Source organism: Pinus tabuliformis, chromosome 6 (genome assembly GCF_031772625.1).
Source record: "Pinus tabuliformis cultivar Carrire ecotype Pingquan chromosome 6, CPIR1, whole genome shotgun sequence".
Classification (NCBI taxonomy): Eukaryota; Viridiplantae; Streptophyta; class Pinopsida; order Pinales; family Pinaceae; genus Pinus; species Pinus tabuliformis.
The window spans coordinates 875,355,588-875,374,538 of record NC_142292.1 but is presented as its reverse complement, the minus strand read 5'-3'; the positions used below and the strand labels follow the sequence as shown (position 1 = coordinate 875,374,538).

The window sequence follows — 18,951 nt, the reverse complement described above, 5'->3', positions numbered from 1 at the left end:
TTTAAAATGCTCTGTGCCAGGATGACCAAAGTGCTCAGGTTTGCCATCTTATTTGGCCTCTTCCCGAGGCGGGAGAGGCCGGAGCTTAGGTTATTTTCCTTAGGCTTGTTTATTTTTGCTGACCGTCAGAGGATTTCGTGTTTTAATGTTAGCGTTTCTTAGCATTAGTTTGGATTGTTTGCAGTTTGTATTGTTTGCAATTTTGGTTTGGGCGTATTGGCAGGCAGGTGTTCTGCATGCAGGGGCTGCAGCTGTCCGTGCATGGCGCAGCCGAATCAACTATTGCTGGATTAGGCAACTGTTGCTGGATCAGGTACCCGCTTTCGCTCAACCCGCCTATTTCCCTCCTTCGATTGCCCTACCAGCTCTTCCTTTGGTTCACTCTGGTGTCTATTGTCTTCTTGTTTCTTTTTGCAGCGGTCTCTTGCAGAGTGGAGGATTTGGAGGAGCCGAGGTCGTACGCTAAGGTTCCTGAGCAGCCGTGGCCAGCCAACAGCTAGAGACAGATGCCCAGCTGATGATGCCGCGGCAATAGGTTTTTAGAAGCTGGCCGATTACAGGAAACCGCCCTGAGGAGAAAACCAAATTTGATTGCCATGAAGGGAATAGCAAAAATGGCAATGGCGGAATGGCTGGTAAGATACTAAGTTATGAGGGTAGAGCTTACCTTAGCTTACCTTTCCGAGGATAGCTTAGCCGAGGCCGGGTATCAGAGCGCAGAAGGGAGCAAGCGGTCCTTGCCCGAGCAGAGCCTATGGGTTATCGGAATAGTGAGAAGCACTCAGTGACTAGAGAACAATTTGACCGAAAATATTGGCCAGAATTCTGTCCTTTATGCCCAGCAGAACAAGTCACTGATGTAGACCGGTCAATTGCAGCAATTCTGGTTCGGATCGAGTGCTGATTAGCAGCCATCCCTCAAATTGGTCTAGGCGGAAGTAGCTGGGGCACACCCGCCTTATTCTGCTTCATCTATAAGGACCAGTCTCTTGATGAGGCCACGAACTTGGACAACCACATTTGGACTCCTCGTATCCTCAGTTACTTGCTGTCTGACTAATGATTCCTCTGCGGCAACATCTTCATCATCAGGACTACTTTCAGGTGACGGTGGAACAGATCCTGTACATGTACAACAACCACCGCCTGCAGAAATGAAATCTTCTTAGTGAAGCACATTGATGGGTGTTATTTTTTTCAGAAACTACAATCACATCACGGCCGCATAGCCCTCATCGATTCTGCCATAGGAGAAACCATCACCTTCCCTCCATGGCCGAAAGACTCGCATCCTAATTTCTTCTTCTTCTTCTAACTTAGGGTCGCAAAATAGCCAAAATTGCATCTCCACTCTGCACAACCTCATCATGGTATCGAATCCCGCCGACGCCCCTTCTGTGAAAATCGAACTAGTGCTGCTTGTGGGTCTCTGTATTATTTCAGCAGTATTGGCAGCAGCATTTCGCAAGAGCTTTGTGGTAGATTTATTAGGTGGCGTTACATTACATTGCAGGGTCTTCCTGCTCGGGTTTCAGGTTTCAATATGCCTGATCACAGATGTTAGCCTGATTACAGATGTTACACTAGTTTCAATCTTCTTGCTCGGGTTTCAGGTTTCAATCTGCCTGATCACAGCTGTTAACCTGATGCAACCTTAGGTGGCCTGCTGTAGAGCTTGCATGTGTTATGCTATGGAGAGAGAGGTGTTAGGCACATGGCCCTCATGTAGGGCCCACAAGGTGGATAAAAGTTTCGACTTTCATTTTTATTTTTATTGAAATCGATTGATTTTCTTATTTTTATTTAAATTTGAAATTTCATGTTGCATTGTCGTTTCTCAGTTGAGAGCTTACCAGGGTTCTGCCCCATTGATTCACTCTTCGCCTCTGTCAACGGATACGACTTAACGACCCTCTTCTGTCGCCCTTACTTGGGAAGTGAAGGAATCTGTGGATTGTTCTTTGCAGGTTCATTCATTGGAAATCCAAACTGGTTGAAAAAATCAACTGTTCTCACAATGGTATGCAATGTGCATTTTATTTCCACTCATATACTTTTCCAAATATGGATTTTTTATCGGAATTTAGTTGCCTTATTTCAGCCTAATAGAATATTGTCTTTCAGGTATGTTGGGAGGCTTTTTGTCAAGGCTCTGGGCAAGCCAATAGAAATTATTACAAAGCTGAATGCGATGGCTGGTTTTCCACCAGATGAGGAAATTGATCTTTACGAGGTTAGTTGAATAAAAGCTTTTGGATACTGTGACACTAATTAGTGACGATGTCATGTGGTGCTGGCAAATTAATTATAAGCATTCTTATTCCAAGGTATCTGTGGATCCTTGTTGCACCTAGTTTGTTGGTTGTCTATGATCCATTGGTTAATTTTTGATGCATTGGGTGTTGTAATATGTAGGAAATCAAATTTGAACCAAATGTCATGTGTGAACCCATTGAAAAGAGAATTACTTTTCGATCTAGCCAGGTTAGTTCAGTTTTATACCATTGTTGTCAACACTTGTTTTATCATTATTGTATCTCTATTTATTTTAGAAAGGGTCAGTGAGGGGATTTATTATTCGAAATTCATGCAATGCAGTTTGTTACTAAGTATGGTTCCCTCACTATATTATTTCCTATATTTGTGGTGATGTCAATCATGCAGCTTGAAGATGGGGACATCATTTGTTTTCAGAGATCTCTAGCTACATATGAAGAGGATATACATCGATTTCCAGATGTTCCTTCATTCCTGGATTATGTTCATAATCGGCAGGTACATAATCTACTGGTAGCCCTGTATTTTTTCACACTTGCAATTTCTTGGACCAGTCTTCTATCATTTAGTTTGTTTGCAGTGCGTTTTCTAACCGATGTAAAATTATTATTAAAGAAAATGAAGGTTTTAATTAGTACTTTAGATTATATGGCACAAGCATGTATGTGGAATGCTCGGGGACATCATTTGTTTTCAGAGATCTCTAGCTACATCTGAAGAGGATATACATCGATTTCCAGATGTTCCTTCATTCCTGGATTATGTTCATAATCGACAAGTACATAATCTACTGGTAGCCCTGTATTTTTTCACACTTGCAATCTCTTGGACCAGTCTTCTATCATTTAGTTTGTTTGCAGTGCGTTTTCTAACCGATGTAAAATTATTATTAAAGAAAATGAAGGTTTTAATTAGTACTTTAGATTATATGGCACAAGCATGTATGTGGAACGCTCAAAAACTCAGTAAGAGATACCACTATGTATCTATGAGATGCAAAAACAGACTAGGAAGCTTAAGGACAGGTCAACATTTTGGCCAAAATACTTGCCGACCTAGATTTCACAATTTCTAAAGAAAATGATGTTTATCTTGGTACCATTCAGGTCGACTCACCATCCAAATAGATAGCTTTTCTGAATATTTTTGTTTTATCTAAAACTAGCAGCAAAACTGCATATATCTATGTCATGTTTTGGTCTCTGTCTGGTTTGTTTATGTCTGTGTATCGAAGCGCTTCCCTTGTGGGCCAGTTAGTCTGTCAAAGCAAGACCGTCTGTATCCAAGTCCTTGTCTTCTGAAATATTTGTTTCTATGCTTGTATCTAGGTTTATTGCTTACAGGTTTACCATTTCTCCGAAAATATTCACTGGACTGTTACGATTTCAGCTCTAGCTGTTGATTTATTCCCAGGGATAATGTTATCTGTGTATGTGTAATTGTACTGGTAATTCTATTAGCATAGGATTGTTAAAGAAAACATGCATTGTCAATGCGCAGGTTACTGTATTAAGGCTCTACAGTTATTATTATTTTGCATATTAAGATCTATGGTGGACTTTCTTGAACAGAGCTTCTTTAATAAGGGCTCTTAAAGTGAGTCCCATGAATGTTGTGGCAGCTTCTGTAGAAGAAGCCTACTTGCCTGTTTTGCCAGAAGATTTCTTTTAGTAGTAAATTTCCAAATGTTTAGTGAAGGAGTGTCCTTTTATGCCAAATAACAAAATAATTGTGTTGCACTAAAATTTGAATACTTATTTTGCTGATCAATGGGTTAAGTTTTTAAGCAGTGCCTATATAACTAAAATGCAACTTATACATGAAATAAGGTGTGCAATTCTAAATAGGTGCTTTTCTTATGGATAGGGTGCATTCAACCACATGATTCCAATTAACTAATACTGACATAAATTGTTAAATATCTTCAACAATTTTTTCTTCATTTACATGTTTCCGTTGGTTAAGGGTTATGCGAGCTTTTATGCATTAAGTCAACTATAATGCAAATGCATTAGGTCCCTATATCACATGGTTTGAGTTTTTGTTTGAGTTCAGAGACCAAGTTCAGCAGCGCAAAACTATAACATGAAGTTTGCAGTGAAAAACATGTAATAAATTCAGAATTAAATTTTAGAAGCTCAACGTATTCACAATCTAATATACCAATCCATCGCTTGCAGAGATTAGATACATAATATATTTGCTTTTCTTGGGTTCTCCACTTAATTCATTTCCGAGGGAAATCCACTTGGTAGTCCCCCTCATTCCACTCATGGTATTGAGGGTGAACTAGGTCAGCTATCAATAGTTGGCTTAGGATGAGAGCTAGCATGTTAGAAAGTTGGATTAATTTCAGCCAGTTGAACTCACGCAATTGACATCATTAATGTTTTCTTATTATGATTGGGTATTAAATTGATTCAGTCCTCTAGCCTTTTGCAGGGTAGACCTTGTCTCTGTTTCAATAATTGTGGTTCAGTGTTGGCTGTAACAACTCGTGATAATGGGATCAAGATCTTAGCTAATGCAGATGTAGCTAAGCGGGTGACAAGGGAGTCAAAGGTAACTAAGGAAGTAAGCAGCAGTGCTAGAAATTCCCTTGAACATATATTTTCTAGTTTGGGGATTGCCTACCTTTGAGGGAGATTCAAGGTATAGGTTATTTTTCTGCAGATGACCTTTCGAGCTGGGATCATTTATAATCTTGTTTACATAGCATCACCATAATTCGTGTTTTTCTTATTTACCTAACATCACCATAATTCATCAAGTAGTTTATATATATATATATATATATATATATATATATATATATATATATATATATATATATTAGTTAGTTATAAAAATAAATTAAGTGATAAATATTTAAACTAATAATTTGAAATATATTTTATACACTTAAAATTAAAAAAATCATAAAAACTAATTAATATAAAATTTTATAATAAAAATATATATATATTTTTTTAATAAAAAAAAATAGAAGTTATACTTGAGACTGATATTATTTTTAATTAAATTGAAAATTAGAAAAGCTTAATTAAAAAACCATAATTAGTTTTGCCATAAATTTTAATTTTTTATATTTGATTATTATTAAAATTAGAGAAACTATATAAATTAAATGAGTCACAAACGTATATAAACATCAAAATACTTATCTTATGATATATCTAACATTTCCCCGTTTAAATAAAAATCATAGAAATTAACTAGACTATAACTTCTTTATTATTAGTATTATTACTAGAAATTGCACAAGATGCTGCAAAGGAAACCTCCTAATGCATACCTAATGCATAAATTTGAGAAGCATTGTGACATATAAAGCATTATTGAGGATAAATATTAGTAAACAAAATTCCTTTCAAAAGTAGAAGATAAACAGAACACACTTACATTATGCCAAATTGACCGATTCTATAACCTTTCCAACACAGATTGCCTCTTAATCTTTAAAGATGATCTTTCAAGTTCCAATAACAAATATTTGATAGATTTTGAAAAAAAAAGGGTAACAAATAGTAACATGTCTAATACCACTTGTAACATGTCACACCTAAACTTTTTTTTAAATTATATAATAAAGTTTATCTCAATACCCATGCCCTAAAACTATAGTCATGACAGTCAAGAATAAACATATGTTCTCAATCTTTCATATGTTATTCAAAAAGTTTATAACAAGGCATTAATACGTGGTTGATACTCTTAATTAATTAATAATTTAAATAATATAATTGTCCTGAAGGCACAATCGTCCTGTACATACATTGTTTTACATCACCCATTAATATAAGTTGTACTTTACTCTTGTACTACATAGGTTTTTAAGTAGGTTCATCGTTCTAGGATTATCGCAGTCCATGTGGAAGACGATCTAGCTCTTCATGATAGGCACTCATTTGGAAGGAGACAAGGGTGTATTTGGGTATTACCTTCACTGCTTACTCGCATTCATTTTTCTTGGTTCCGATTCTAGTTATGGCTTCCCTTGCATGTCACTGGAGTTTCGTTTCTTTGCCAGTCATTCTCATCTCAGGTAGCCCAATTGCTCACGATGATCTCTCCTTCAGATGAGTAGCTAAATGAAGCTAGCACTAGAGTTGACTGTGTCTCATGTTGGTGCTTTTCAAAGGCTTTTGTGCACTTTCATGGTTCCTCTCATATTTTTGCGTTTTAGAGTTGTTCTAGGATTTTCCTCCTCCGTACATCAAAAGATTCTCCTCCAAAAAAAATATTCATACTTTCGAAAGGAGGTGCCATGGTTTTCAACTCTGTAAGATAACACTCCCTAGGTAATTTTAGTCAAGGTTTTCTAGTTGTTTGCTCGCATTTTTTTTTTAATGAATCACTTATAGTTTACTCACTTGTGAGAGTTGGTCCATTGTGAATGTATGTTCTACTGGTCTCGCTGAATATTCTAAGGATCTTCAATGTCCCTCTTTAAAATCGCGAGGCAGGTTTGGCTTATCTTGCTATCTCTTGAATCTAGAGTCTCTAGGTTTTCAGATTTACCAACTTAGACTACCTGTTTCATGTATGTTGTTTTATGGTTAAGGTTTTTTGGATCCCAGATATAAATGGACTCCTACAATATTTAGGAGATGGTTATGTTACCTTGTTAACTTAGAATCTATTGTTCATATCCCATTTAAGGCTTTCAATTATCAAGTTTATTCTCAGGTCGTTTAGCACATTGTTGATTCCAAGTTGTTTGGTTATTATGTGGTTCATGTATGTTTGATGTGTTATTATCAATGTTTCTTGCATGTTGTAATTTCTGGAATTCATTTTCTTATAAAGAAATTACTTTCATAGCTATATGTAAATATATAGTGAGGGTTTCTGTGAAATTAATGTAGTAAAGGGGAAATGTGTTTATTTTACTCAGTGAGACCATTGATACCCTTTAATTCTTTTCCATTTTTAATGCTATATGCACAACAATTTATTGTACTTGCTTAAGGGTATTCCTCCCTGCTCATTTATAGTTGGTTAGAAATCCTCCCTATAATCTATTTGCATGTTCTCATGACTCATTTCAAACTAATGTTTTGTTCATATTTTTCATTGTGGTATCTACATAAGTGTTAGTTGAACTTGGCATAAGTGTTTTCTTAGTAATGGTGAGTTTTCTTTGGATAGAAAACCCTTATTTCCATCTTGCTGAGAAACCCCTCTATGGTTCCATGCTCAGTGGGCTCAATCATACAATGGTTCTTTTGTTAATTTCTTTCCTTTTAAGCGCAGTTCTCCCCTACAACCTTAATCCTGAATTTTATTAATCGTATATTGTTGAGTTGTTTTCTCTAGAACTTTTCCATGGCAGAGTTTAATCTTATATTTTCCATAATCATTCCAATGTTTTTCAAGAATTCTAGATTAAATTGCTAGCATTTGACTTGGCTTCACTCCTTGTACCTTCTTTTTATAATTACGTTCTCTTTTATTATATACAATAGTGAGGGAGGGATAGCTTCCTCTACTGCCAACAGTTCTGAAGAAAAACTATTTTGTACTTTATTGAGCATGTTAATGTGTTATTTTCTTATTTCCCTTGGAAGATGTGATAATAAAAATTTTCTAGAATTTTCCTTAACTTCCTACCTGACTGTTCTTGTTACACACTTTGTAGTCATTTTACCCAGTGCACAAACTGTTGGGTGTAATCATGTATACATTATAGCAATATAACTTTCATGCATTTATGGATTTCTAAATCAGGTTACTGTATCTTTGATTCTTCAGTTTGTCACAATGTAAGTTTGTAACTCAATTTTTTTTCCAAGTTTTTCTTACGAGTATTTCTACTCTTCTGTAAAGGAAAATAATTATTTAGAGATTGTTAATGCATGTGATGGTGGAATAAAGCACAATGCTGCTATTTATTTGTTTTCATTAACTTTATCCACTCCTTATTCTATTGGTCGTGATTTTTATGGTTTTCTAAAAAAAAGGTTTTATTTTTATTATCGAGGATACCATGTTTGTATGTCCAAGGGTGCATGTCCAAAGTTATAGTTGCTAATGACAACACTATTCGTTGCATTTTATTTAATACTACATCTCGTCATGTTTAGTGAGTTCTGTTTTAATACTTTATAATTTCTATTAGGTTTGTCTTTTAATGGTCTTGGGACTATTCCTGATGGAAAGCCACCACTTAGCCTTTGGAAGTAACCGACCTCCTATACTAGTTACATAACCCAGATTCTAATAATTAATGTCAGTACTCTACTTCTTCCAATTTCTTACTATGGGTCTTTCCTCCACAGTGTGACCAATTACCCCTAACCAATATTCACGGAAATCTTATATGGATATATATAAATGCATATAGAGTACTGTTACTACTCTATCTCATTTATAAAAATCCTTTTTTTTTTAACAATAAACTGGGATGACATTCGGTATAAATTTATCATAAGCAACATTCTGGTGTGTGATAATTTAACTAAATTCATCATTACAAGAACAACTTCTCTTAAAAGAATAAATCACCCACAAAATGTACTGCTACGAATGCACTTCAGATTGATAACATTCAATTTCCTATTACTTAACCATTTTCAGTAATTATCTGGATTTTGTTGATCTTCTGTTGATTTGCTGAGGAGAAAATCCAATTTAAAATACAACTTACTCTAAAACTCAAGTTGTGCCGAATGCAAACTTTACACGAATGAGATTGAATTTGTGTAAGCACAAATGTTCAATTTCACTCCACTTAAATACCAAGGAAAATCTTACGGATGGAAAATTTTCTTGAAGTTTAAAAACATTGGCAAATCTCACTAATCCCTAACATGCAAACTATAAAATGTTTATTTATATATTTGTAAGATTATTCAAATTTATAATGATTTTATATATAGTATCTATATAATGTTGAAGAATTTTAAGTTAAAATAATTTTATATTATAAAATTGGAAATTGGCGAATACTTTTTCTAGAACAATCATGGAAAATTAGCCCACTAGGTGAACATTAGCCCCTAAAAGTTTCCATGTAAAATACCATGGTTAAGAGAAGCACCTATAAGTGGTGCCAAGAAACGGAGAGGTCTACGTGTTGCATCCTGAGTCTTATAATATGTAACTAACTTAATACTGCTCAAATCAATATGATGGATCAAACTATTTTAATCGTCTAACACCTAAATCAAGGGCCCATGAATGTACATGTAACCTAAGAAGGGAGTTAATTTAAGAGGGGAAAGCCCTACATCGTAATTATTGATTCTAAAAAGAATTAATATATTGTTTAAACATTTATATGTACATTTGAAAATACATGTAATGTGATATTTAATGATATAGATTAATCTCACTTTGCATATAGATCCTTAATCTATAAAAAGACTTTCGTACAATACCATGGATTGCTAATAGCGCATGCTCCAAAATATTTAACTCGTGTTCATATAAGATATGTTTTTTTGTTTGAACATCTTTCAGTACTAATCGCATCTTGAGTATTCTGTCGACATGTTTCGAACAAACCATTTTGGTTCATGATCACGACAAAATGTAGAGTCAAATCTTGGCAACTGAATAAATAGTGGTATAAATGGAAAGAGTTGATAATTTGACTCTTAGATTAGAACGGTTAGCTTTGAATCACAATATAAAATATTAATTAAGGATGGTGACTCTAAATAATTTATAATGAAAATTATATAAAAATATATTTAATAAATCACAATATTACACTATATGGTTTCAAATAAATAAATCTTGACGCTCCCCAATAACCCATTACCTTAAATCACTACCACCTACATGATAATTAAATTAAAACTGTTGAAGCCCTATGTTACTACTGTAATCACATAAACAAAATGGTTGGTAAATGACTATATTCTTCAATTCATGAGAAATAAAAAAGCATTTACTCCATGATTCTTAACCATGGAGATTCATGTCTATTACCATATTTATATATTGTTTTTGTTACAATACCATTGGCTAACACCATGACTTATCAGCACCAAATTCTTCGAAAACCTATAACTCATTCCATATGATATGTCTTTAATTAATTAAATTAAAGAGGGAGATGACCATCACTATTTGGAATTAAATCTTAAATATCCAAAAAAAATATTTTACATATTAAATATACTAAACTTTTAGTTATTAAATTTTTCTACAATATTTTTAACAAATTATGTAAAAAAAAAAATATCATAAAATGATCATTTCATATATTTATTAAATATTTTATACATATAAACCATTGGACTTTGTTATCATCCCCACACATATATATATAATTGGACTTTGTTGGCATCCCCTAACTAAATTTTGTTAGGACTCTATCATATATATACCATGTATACCGAGTGATCTATATAAAATTTTAAGAAATATCAAAACTTATGCATATGCAAAAGGTGTATAATTTGGTTGTTTGGTTATATTATTATTAGATTTTATTGTTTTATACTTATAATATATATATATATATATATATATATATATATATATATATATATATATATATTAAAATATCATAATTAAATTAAATTAAAATTAAAAAAACCAAATTAATTTTATATTTCTACACTCAAAAACCATTAAATGGTTGAATTTCACATAAATGATTAAATATCATAATAAATATTTCTTACAAATTTTCAAAGTATTTAAATAGTAAAATTAATATTTTTGAGTTAAAAAAAAATCACTAAATTTTTTATATCTTTTTATATAAAATTAAATTCTAATAAACATATAATTTATAATTTATAAATAGCAAATATATATATATAACCAAAAATAAAAATTCATTAAAATAATCTGGATGAAGCTCGTTGAAGATCAAATCCAAGAACTATCACTATAGCACTGGAAATATACCCAAATACCAATAACACTAATAATATCTATATTATATAGGAAACGCAAGAACACCTCCTGAATTCGTGTAAAGAAGCTCAACAACAGTGGGAAGAGGTCAGGAAGCTCTTTGGAAAAACCCACAGAGATCAACAAAGCATTAAAAACACAATTAAAATATGGGGAGGAGGACAATTTATGAGCCCGGTGGTTAGACGAGCATGGAGCCTAGCAGTAGGGATGAATATGTGGATGATCTGGAAAGAAAGAAACAGAAGAACTTTCCAAAACAAAGAGATGACAAAAGACCAAATCTGGGGAAAAACCTTGAGCCATATTCATGAGACTATACTTGCGGATACTTGGAATGGAGAAGACTGGGAAACGACGCCGGAAGAAGATCAGATTTTAAGGAAGCTAAACCTGCATCAAGGGATGGTGGCTCCACAGATGTGGAAAGAACCCAGGATAGGATATAACGGCACCATGCACTTCTCTCGTCCCATGGCTGGATTCATAAAGTTAAATTTCGATGGAGCTTCTAAAGGAAATCCAGGCCCAGCAGGGTTTGGAGGTCTCTTTAGGGATGATCAAGGCAGAACAAAATGGATTTACTCAGACAATGGTGGCATCATGAGTAACAATGAAGCTGAATTGATGGTAGTACATCAAGGATTAAAGATAGCAATCAGAAATGGATATAATAACCTGGAAGTGGAAGGGGACTCCCAAATGGTCATACACGTAATCAAAAAACTTAACAATGGGACCTCATGGGACAAAGTTACGCAGAGTTGGAGAACGGCCAGTCTAATCCAAGAGCTAGAAATTATCCTAAAAAGATTTGAATATATGATCATTAAGCATGTTAGGAGAGAGGCTAACAGAGCAGCAATTTTTTTTTGCGAACTGGGGTTGCCAGGAACAGGGAAGGAAAATGGATAATATATGGACTATGCATTCAGAGGACTTAGAATTAGAACAGCTAAGAACGATTCTAAATCAGGATAATCATGAAGACACGATTCAAAGGCAATAGAGACAGATGGTTCCCGATCGGGATGTGGAAAAAGGTAGGTGAGGATGGCAGGCGAGATTATGATCACGACAGGACAAGGGGATGAAACCACAGGTATGACGCCGCCCTTCCAGCCAAAACAATGAGTAGCATGTCAGCGCAATTCTCAAAAAATCGGAGTGGGGGAGGTGGAATGAAGGAGATTAGAAGTAGTGGCGGCGGTAGTGGAAGAATGAGAAGGACGGTGAAGATGCATTATATGAAGGTGGCGAAGTGTAGAAGAAAGGGTAAACTAAGTGGGGCGAAAGAGGAGCAGAGCGCAGCGCAGCCAGAAGGAGCTATCAAGGAGGTTAGCGATTCCGGGTATGTTAAACCTGAGACCCCTTCACTCCTTTTCTCTGTCATAATAGGTAGAATGGACAAATTTAATACATGTGAAGCCCCTGAGGAAGAAATGGGCTGGTGTGAGTTCGCCCTCCACTCAACAATACATTGTGAGGATTAGTCGGGCCAAAATCGGGGGTGGGGGGGGAGATTCTTGATGAATGGAGGAATTATGGCCGTGAGCACAGCCCGGGAAGAAACTTGGGAGACTGTATCAATCAACTCACTGCAAAAGCAGAGGGGAAGTCTGAAAGAGGGGATACGAAAATCCTACCCCTAGCCCAACAATTGATTCGCATGATAGAGGGTCTTTTTTGCTTCATGTATCCTGAAAATGACGAGTAGCGTAACACCCAAACAAATGGCAGGGATTGTAGAAGGAGTAGAGGAATAACCACAAAGAAAATTGTGGTGGAAGACAATGATGAGAAACTTTAGAAACTGACCCCTGTGAATGATAATTGTTAATAGGATAAGGTAGAAAGCAGGATGGCACACCCGGGTCATGGCAGAGGATGTGGAAACTGAGGATGACCGAGGCAGGGGAATCAATAGGGCCAGCCAACAAATGCTCCAAGTAACCAGGGCAGAGAGAGAAGATCTACTTTAACAGCAGTCCAGGAAGCTGCCAGAGCTTATAGGGAAGACACGAGTGAAGACATTCGCCGAATCATTCAAGACATGGAAGCCATCTTGATGGAGGAACAATCTGACTCCGAGATGGAAGAATGGGCTGAAATGATCAGAGATCCAGGGAATACGCGGGGAAGGCTGACTCTGTATAGGCAGTCCCTACATATCTACTGGGTACTAAAACGCCTCCTTGCAAAGGCTCTGGAGCAGGTGGCGAAGGAAATGGCAGAAATTGCAAATGGCGTGCCAAATTTGCAAAAAGAAATGAAAAATTTCCAAGTTATCATGATCAAGCAGAACAACAAACTGGAGGAGATGTATCAGCTGCTGTCTCGGATGGATTGTACAGCCCCAAGTTAGGATGAACAAATGGATACTCCCATGGACATGGACCAGAATACCGGCATCAGAAAGGAATGATCCTCTTGAGTCCTTTATGTGTTTCAGTGAACCTTTTTATTTTCACAGTTTTATGCATGTTAGTAGATTAATAGGTAGTTTCAGTTGTATAGTGCATATAGCCAGAATGGAAAGACTCGTTAAATTTTGTTTTTGGAATGCTTATAGCAAACTAAGGTGGCCAACAGACCTAGTTTCCCTTCGGGACATGCTGAGGCCACCACAACGATGTATCTGGTCTCTTTGGTTGTTATAAATAGAAAAGAAAAGCACTACCTATACTTACAAATATATATATAATATCTATATTATATGTAGTGAGGGTAGACATATATAATCTTTTTGTTATATTATCATTAAATTAGTTTGGTTCTCTTTACTTATAAAACTATTTGATGTAAATAATAACAAACGTTTATTATTGCATAATAATTACAATAAACTTAATCAACTTTATATTTCAATGTGAACTTTATATTTCCTCACAGTGAGAAACAATTTATCTACATAGTGAGAAACAATTAAATCGTTCAACAGCATAATGACATTCCTCACAAAATTAGTATGAACATTAATATTTTTGAAAGATTAAAAATGGGAAATTATATATTTTTTTAATAAAAATTTAATTTTATAAATATATAAAATAATTATTTATAAACACTAATAATATTAGTGGTATTAGATAAATTAAATAAGTGATAAATGATATTATATACATAATAAGCATAAAACACTTTATAACATTTTTAAAATTTTTAAAATTAAAAAATTTATAAAAAATAATTAAATTATAATTTTATTTAAATTAATAATTATTAGTTTTAATAAAAAAAATAATTGATATATAATTTTAAAATATATATATTTAAAAAAAATGTAACAATATTAAGTAAGGAGATTTACTTTTCCCAATTTATTATGGAGATTTTTAATTTATAAATAGATTTATTTATGGTATTATTGGTCAATATTATGAATTGCATTATAACATGCCTAAAATTCATAACTCATTTCATATGAGATTTGTTGATAACATTCTTTTCATTAATAAATTAAAATAAAACAGCTAAACCCCATAAATACTTTTAAAATAAATCTGTTTTGATTTTTGGTATTATTTCTAAAATATTTTATAGAGATTAAATTACTAGCATCAATCTAATAGTTATTGATAATTCTGAAAATCCAATTTTAAAACAAATTTACATATTAACATAATCAATAAATTACCTATTATTTAAATTTATTTAATAATTTTATATTCATTAAAATTATTTTAAGTTTATTTTTAATAATTTCTTTCTAGCAAGTGTGAAATACTTTATCACAAGAAAACTAAAAATAATATATATTTAAAAGCAATTTTTTAATTTAGTTTTTTTAAAACAAAATATATGAACTTTTTATTAATAGCATTCAAAAAATTTAAATCACAAACCAATTAAAAAAAATAATGAAAATTCCGATTATGAATCTGAGCAAGTATCAGAGAGACATGCGCATCACCTGTTGATCTTTGCTGATATCTTCTACCAAAGTGGAACACTTCCGATGTCTCTCTAGTGTCTTTGTCATACTGCACAAAACATAAACAATTTCAATCTATATCGAGAGAATAACGGGAAATCATTGAATTTTGTAAGATTAGTGTTTTATTCCCTTTTATAAAATAGAGCTTAATAGTTTAGAAAATAATGAAAATTCGTAAAATCTAATTAAAATTTTTGGAAATTTTGACTACACTTCTTAAGTTTCAGGATTTTGGAATTTTGATAATACGGAATCTATATTAAATATCCAACAACTAATTCAAATACTCCAACTATCAAATTAAAAAATAAAAGTCACTCTCAAACAATTTACGGTCCAAACAAAATTGTGGCTTAGTAAACAACGCCAAATAAAATACAAACAATCCAATAAGTATTTGATAATAAATTAATTTAAGTAATATTTATCAGAGTGAATATTTCATTTTTTAACTTCATTGAAAGTATTAAAAAGAGTCTGAATTAATGCATTTATTAAGTTGATACAAGTGTTAATATTGAAAAGAAAATATATAAATTAATTTAAGTAATATTTATCAGAGTGAATATTTCATTTTTTTAACTTCATTGAAAGTATTAAAAAGAGTCTAAATTAACGCATTTATTAAGTTGATACAAGTGTTAATATTGAAACGAAAATGTGATATTTGAGAGGTTTTTTTATTACAGATATTACATGCATAGCTAAGATTTAATAAAGAAGAGTTTTTTTTATAGGTTCTCATTAAATATATTAATTTATTTGCATTTTACAAATAAGGATTTGTAATTATTCCATTACTAAAAGACCTTTTAGTCTTATAAGTGACTTTAAACCTTAAGATTGGAATTCTTGTCACCCATGTTGCCATACTTGATTTTCTTGTTTGCATCAATGTATTATGTTTATCTATATTTATTTAATGACATTTAGGTTATTTTTTTTAATAAACATTGGGAAAATCTATCATAACTTAGTTGTCAAATCATCACTAAGGGCAACAATCAATGGCTACAATCCATGAAGGAAGGATGACCCTCATTATTATTCAAGGAAAACCCCTCATCTTTATTTAAGGAAAACGACACCACCTAGAATTAGCAACTAGTTGTTCATAAGGTGTAGACATTCACTCTTGCGAGATGCCTCTAGATCATGGGTCATTAACATATTTCATTACATCCTAAAAAGCCAATTTCTTAAAATAAACAGTTTTAACATACTTTAAGCCCAATCAAACATTTAAATTATATGAATGTGTCCAAAAATGCTAATATTATTTTATTTAAATATTTACTTTTTCAAAAATAAATTTTCTAAATAAAATAATAAAAATTTCATTTCATCTTTCATTTTCCATTAAAATAAATTAAACTATCTTAAATAAATAAATTAATTAAAATAATAAATTATTTGACTTAAAAACTTTTTCCTTAAATCTAATTAATATTTTTCCTTTAATTAATATTTTTACTTTTGCAAATACGTTGAGAAACATTTAGCATACTAAATCATATCACTTAGAACCTTCCTTCTTCTGAGACAACCATAAATTCTTCTTTTGCAAACACGTTTAACTTCAAAGTATGGCAAAATATGGTTATCCAAATAAAGTCAATATCATTTAATAATGCAACAATATTTTCTCGATCTTCGTATTTACTCCTAAATGAAGTAAGCATTTATTGTGTCTTTAATTAAAATATTTTTTTGAACATATATTCTACACTATGCTTTCACAAAAAGATGAGAAAGATTGCTCAAAATAATATTTTTCCAATAAGGTACATAGAGAATTGATCAATATATGTTATTATACTTTGAAATTGTAATGTGGCTTAATCTTAGTTTGGTTAATGTAATTTTAGGTCAAGTATGATTTTTTTACTTTGGTTTCGTAGTTATGTAATTTTATGGTTATGATTATTTTATAGATATAAATAGATTTAATAGTTTGTTTTTTTCGATATTAAACACACTTTGTGAGTTAATACTAATTTTTTTTATGAAGATTATCTAAAGAGAATGGAGGATAATATATTGAATATTACTCGTTAAGATATGCTCATGCAAATTATTTTATTTAAAATTAATATTTTTTTTAAATGACCACATTCTCTAAGGTCATGGATTATTTTCTTATTTGAGAGTTTTAACTGTATATATACTCTAGTATAATAATATTTGAGATATTTTTGCTAGTCGATACTTCAAGGTCTCCATTCTATGTGGATATCCTATGTTTCTTAAGTATAGTACTGAAATTTGAGAACTAGGTGGTTAGATTAGGGGAATTGTGAGATACACAATGGGAATGAAAATGAAAACATACCAAGAAACTAATCTGATAATCATTCTTAATAGTAAATATTTTTGAAAGAAAAAGAAGAAAACTACATTGTTTAATTATATTTTCAACTTAACTCCTTATAATTTTACTCAAATTTTAAATATGGGCACTCGTACACGAAATTACATTCTACATCCAACAAGTACCCACTCTACATACTTCCATTAGATCATATCATATCTTTTTTTCTCAATGTGGGTATAATGAAAAGGATTGAGAGTGGGTAATCATTGGATGAAAAATCTAATTCTATGTCTTTCTGACATATGAAATATGAGGAAAGCTATAATGAGAAACTTTGTTGTTGAAAATACAATAGAAAATAGTAGTTTTATTTCTATAATTTTAAAAATTCCTTATTGTTATTTTATTAATTTTCACTACTATTTTATTCTTTTCTCTAAGAGGTACATTTTGGAACTCAAAATTGCTCTAATAAAAAAATGCTAAAAATAGACTCTATATATTAAAGTTATAGACATTTTTACAAAGACCATTACATAATCCATGATTTCAAAGCTTTGAGTTATGTTAGGTATACATGAAGGTTCCATTAAGGGGTTTATAGTAAGTAATGTTTTTTTCATTTTCCTATTATATTTTATATGTCAATCCCTCAATCATATCCCTTGAGGGGAAGACATTAAGATATTTAGACATGAGACAATTAGTGAAAGTCTATTTCAATATAAAAAATGATTTAAGCATGCACTTTATTAGGAAGATTCTCTAGGATGTATCCTCAGTGTGATCTAGTATAGAATAAATGATCATGTAGAAGGAATTTTGAAAAAGATCCTTATAGAAGGAAAGTTTAAAAATCTTCAAGCTATATTGGTCATTTACGAATTTGTCCTGGTAGGTGGATGGGATGTAATGCTTCCTTTTAAATTCTTCAATGCTATCCCAACTTCTTCTTTAAGGTAGATATTAGGATGTTAAGACAATTACGAGTTAGTTATGTTAAACATGGCTGAATGTGGATTTTAGTAAAGTGTATTTATTAGTGAAATTTTGTAATTACCTAATCTAATTGTCATGACTAGTTTTTAAACATAAAATGATCCATTGGTTCATATTCTAGTTACTACTAATGATACTTGATTCATGGATTAATGCACATTGTTCTATGATCTCTTGATTTATGGATTAATGCTCATTGTATGATGGTCTTTGTTTAAATAAGATGGAAGGTCAATTGTTGTTAATAAACCTTTTATAGATACTCATGTAAATTATTTTCTTTTACTTAATATCTTTCCTCAATTTTCCACATTAGCTAGGGTTATGGATTATTCCCATTCTGGAGAGTTTCGACCATGTATACATTGATGTATTAATATTTGATTTATCTATGTGGGTAATTAAATAAATGTATTCAACTTATGTGGGTATCCCTTTTTTCTAAAATAGTATAGTATTAGAGAATACAAAAGTTAAAAATGTGACAAAAATACTCTCTTTAGTGTCGATTAGTGAATATAGTAAGCATTTAAATAGATCTATGAGG

General features: G+C 32.2%; 2 protein-coding genes across 3 annotated transcripts in view; one reads left to right on the top strand and one right to left on the bottom strand.

The window, feature by feature from the left end:
• Positions 1-18,951, bottom strand: part of LOC149261666 (agamous-like MADS-box protein MADS2) — a 418,152-nt gene that overhangs the window by 181,379 nt on the left and 217,822 nt on the right. For both annotated transcript variants that reach the window (XM_089382170.1, XM_089382173.1), the window contains exon 2: positions 15,068-15,137. In XM_089382170.1, coding sequence (XP_089238296.1) covers positions 15,068-15,137 — 70 coding nt within the window. The remainder of the gene's footprint in view (positions 1-15,067; positions 15,138-18,951) is intronic.
• LOC149261667 (ubiquitin C-terminal hydrolase 13-like) lies at positions 1,846-3,948 on the top strand. Its single transcript, XM_089434106.1, has 6 exons — positions 1,846-2,020; positions 2,125-2,233; positions 2,416-2,484; positions 2,665-2,775; positions 3,621-3,706; positions 3,849-3,948. Exons 2-6 carry the CDS (start codon positions 2,192-2,194, stop codon positions 3,946-3,948), a joined length of 408 nt encoding a protein of 135 aa, XP_089290232.1. The 5' UTR covers positions 1,846-2,020; positions 2,125-2,191.